Genomic DNA, 2,898 nt, shown 5'->3' with positions numbered 1-2,898 from the left:
ATTTTGAACTTCACGATGGAATCATTCTATTTCGTGACGCTTTCTACATTCCCTCGAAGAAACTCCAAACAGAAATCATCTCTCAACACCACGACTCCCCCGCTCATGGCCACTTAGGAGTAGATCGTACTCAGGAACTCCTGACGAAATCGTATTACTGGCCTAACATGAGAAAACATATCGAAGAATACATCAAAACTTGCGACATGTGCTGTCGAAATAAGCCCAATCGACATAAGCCCTACGGAACTCTCCAACCCCACGACGTACCCTGTGCACCTTTTGAAGTTATTACCTATGACTTTATTCAAGGAATGCAACCCTCACGAGACCCACTTACCAATTTCATCTTCAACGAAATCCTAGTTATCACCTGCAAATTCTCGAAAACCGCTATCTTCATACCATGGCATGAAAAGTTCGGAACAACCGAATTCCAACATGTCTACCTCCAACATGTCTTTTCCAAATACGGAATCCAACACAAACACATCTGCGACCGAGATCGACTCTTTCAGAGCAAGTATTGGCAATCAGTCATGAACCAGACTGGCACCAAACTGAATATTGCTTCTAAGGCACATCCTCAGACGGATGGTGCTTCAGAACGTCTGATTCAGACCCTCGAAATATATCTCCGATGTTTTGTGAATTATGCGCAGACAAATTGGATATCTCTCCTCCCCTCTGCCGAATTTGCATACAACACCTCTCAACACTCAACCACGAAGTTATCGCCATACGAAGTCTTGCGTGGATGGACTCCAAAAGCCTTTTTACCTCCCCTCCGACCAAAAGAAGTCGTGCCTGATGCTGAAGAACATATGGAAAAAATGAAGAATCTTCATAGTATCCTTAGGAAAGACCTTCAATTCTCTCAAGAACGAATGGCTCATTACTATGATAAAAAGCATCTAGAAGCTCCTTTATTAAAAGAAGGAGATAAAGCATATCTGCTTGCGCGAAATTTGAAAACCAAGCGCCCTAAAAAACTTGATTTTCAGAAATACGGCCCCTACACAATCAAAAAACAATTGGGTAAACACCAATACGAATTGGACATACCTGGACCCTCACGAATTCATCGCACATTTCATGTTTCTCTCTTGGAACCCGCTCCACCTGGACTACGGGAAGACCCAGAAGACATGGAAATCGAATACGACGATTACACCGAATACGACGTCGAAAAGATCCTCGAAGGACCTAATGAGAATAACGAGTATCTTGTTCGATGGTCTCTACCCTATGGCCCAGAAGACGACTCCTGGCAGCCAGAGGAAAACATCTCCCCAGAACTCATCCAGTCCTATCTAAGGCAACCCGGGATGCTCGCTCAGCAGGGCAACGCAGCGCCAAAGAAAAGACGTGGACGACCTAGGAAGAATGCCGATTAGCAAGAAGCGAAAATCACAATAACATTCATGGCTTGCACACACCTAACGGCACCCCTCACCACAAATACACCCCCTTATGCACCACTGGTGCAACCAGTCTAAATCAGCCTCCCTAGCCTCCCAGCGTCGAAGAAGCTCACCTAGAACTTCTCGTTGAGCAGGCCACGCCAACAGAAAGGCACGCAACGAACGAATTCCCCCAGACAAAGAAACGATATTAGGAGTCAGAGACTCCGCGAACGCAAGAAGAAACTCTCGACAAGGCATTTTGTTTGAAATTGAAAAGAGTTACGAATACAAGAAGGAATCAAGCAAGATTGTTTTGAACATCCCCATAAATACCCTCCATAAAATTTTCCATCGAAAACTCTTCCCCCCTTCGAAAGAACGCGAAAGGATTCCCTATGTCCACAGAACCCGCGAAATAACTCAAAGGTTCCATGGCAGCCCCCAGGACCTCCTCCGGAATCGCCTCCCCATTATCTACCCACTCAGGACCTAAATCCCACACGTCGCCCCTGAGATAATTCAATTGTTCTTGTATACCTGGATCCCCCCCATCAACCTCCTCTAATGGATCCTCTTCCATGAGTAAAGCTTCTGCATGCGCTAAGCTCTCACGATGCTTCTCAGTAATAATGGACAACTCTTGTTGACAACGCTTCAACTCCGCCGCCGCCTTGTGGAACTCGGCAAGAGACACCGATAACTTATTTTGACTTTCCGCCAATTTGTTTTGATCATCTTGGACTGTTTGCTGGATATTTTCGAGCCTTCCCATGATTTCATGAAGCTGTTGAGTTTTCGAAACTCTCACCTCAGAAATCCGTGCCACTGGCAAATATATCAGCACGCACCCGTAGAAGGATCTACGACAAAAACACTCACATGGAATCGCATTGCATTTTCCCTTCCTATGCTTGACGCATATGGAACAACTTTTAAAGCCCTCCATCATCTCACACGAATGACCGCCCCGCTTACAAAACGAACACGCTTCTGCCGCTATAACGCCGAAATGTTCGAAATCTTCAAGAACTCGACGAGCCCACTCTTTCCGGGACTCGTTGGCCGTTTTATTTTCTTTTCGATGTTTCTGAACTCCCTTTCTGAACATAGCAAGTATAAAAGATGTGTTGATTGCGCACTTTGAAGAATGTTTAATGGTTTAAGTTTGATTTCGTTCTCACTGCTTCAAACTGATATTCTTATACATGTACCTGCTTATATAATCCTGTACGGCACAGAATTGTACTACAATTTTGTTTCCATAAAAAACCAACAAAACCATAACGGTAGTATTCCCTTGTGGGAATTCCCGTGTCAGAAAACCCCCTGTTTGATTCTCCCGTACGGTATTTTTCCCGTATACAATTTTGTCCCACGCGAAATTCCCCTCACAAACCCAACACCCCATATGGACTATTTCCCCGTCTACAAGAAGATCCCGCACGAGAATTTTGTATGACGAAGTTTCCCTTGAAGAAGGAGATAGTGTCAC

General features: G+C 44.8%; 1 protein-coding gene across 1 annotated transcript; it reads left to right on the top strand.

The window, feature by feature from the left end:
* Nucleotides 1-167: 167 nt before the first annotated feature.
* On the top strand, nt 168-1,397 carry AOL_s00189g2 (uncharacterized protein; the record flags this gene model as incomplete). Its single annotated transcript, XM_011128611.1, has 1 exon — nt 168-1,397. One exon carries the CDS (start codon nt 168-170, stop codon nt 1,395-1,397), a length of 1,230 nt encoding a protein of 409 aa, XP_011126913.1.
* Between the last annotated feature and the right edge of the window lie 1,501 nt (nt 1,398-2,898).

This window comes from Orbilia oligospora, assembly GCF_000225545.1.
Source record: "Orbilia oligospora ATCC 24927 unplaced genomic scaffold scaffold00189, whole genome shotgun sequence".
Classification (NCBI taxonomy): Eukaryota; Fungi; Ascomycota; class Orbiliomycetes; order Orbiliales; family Orbiliaceae; genus Orbilia; species Orbilia oligospora.
Note: the sequence above shows the minus strand (reverse complement) of the source record. Positions and strands in the feature narration are given on the sequence as shown.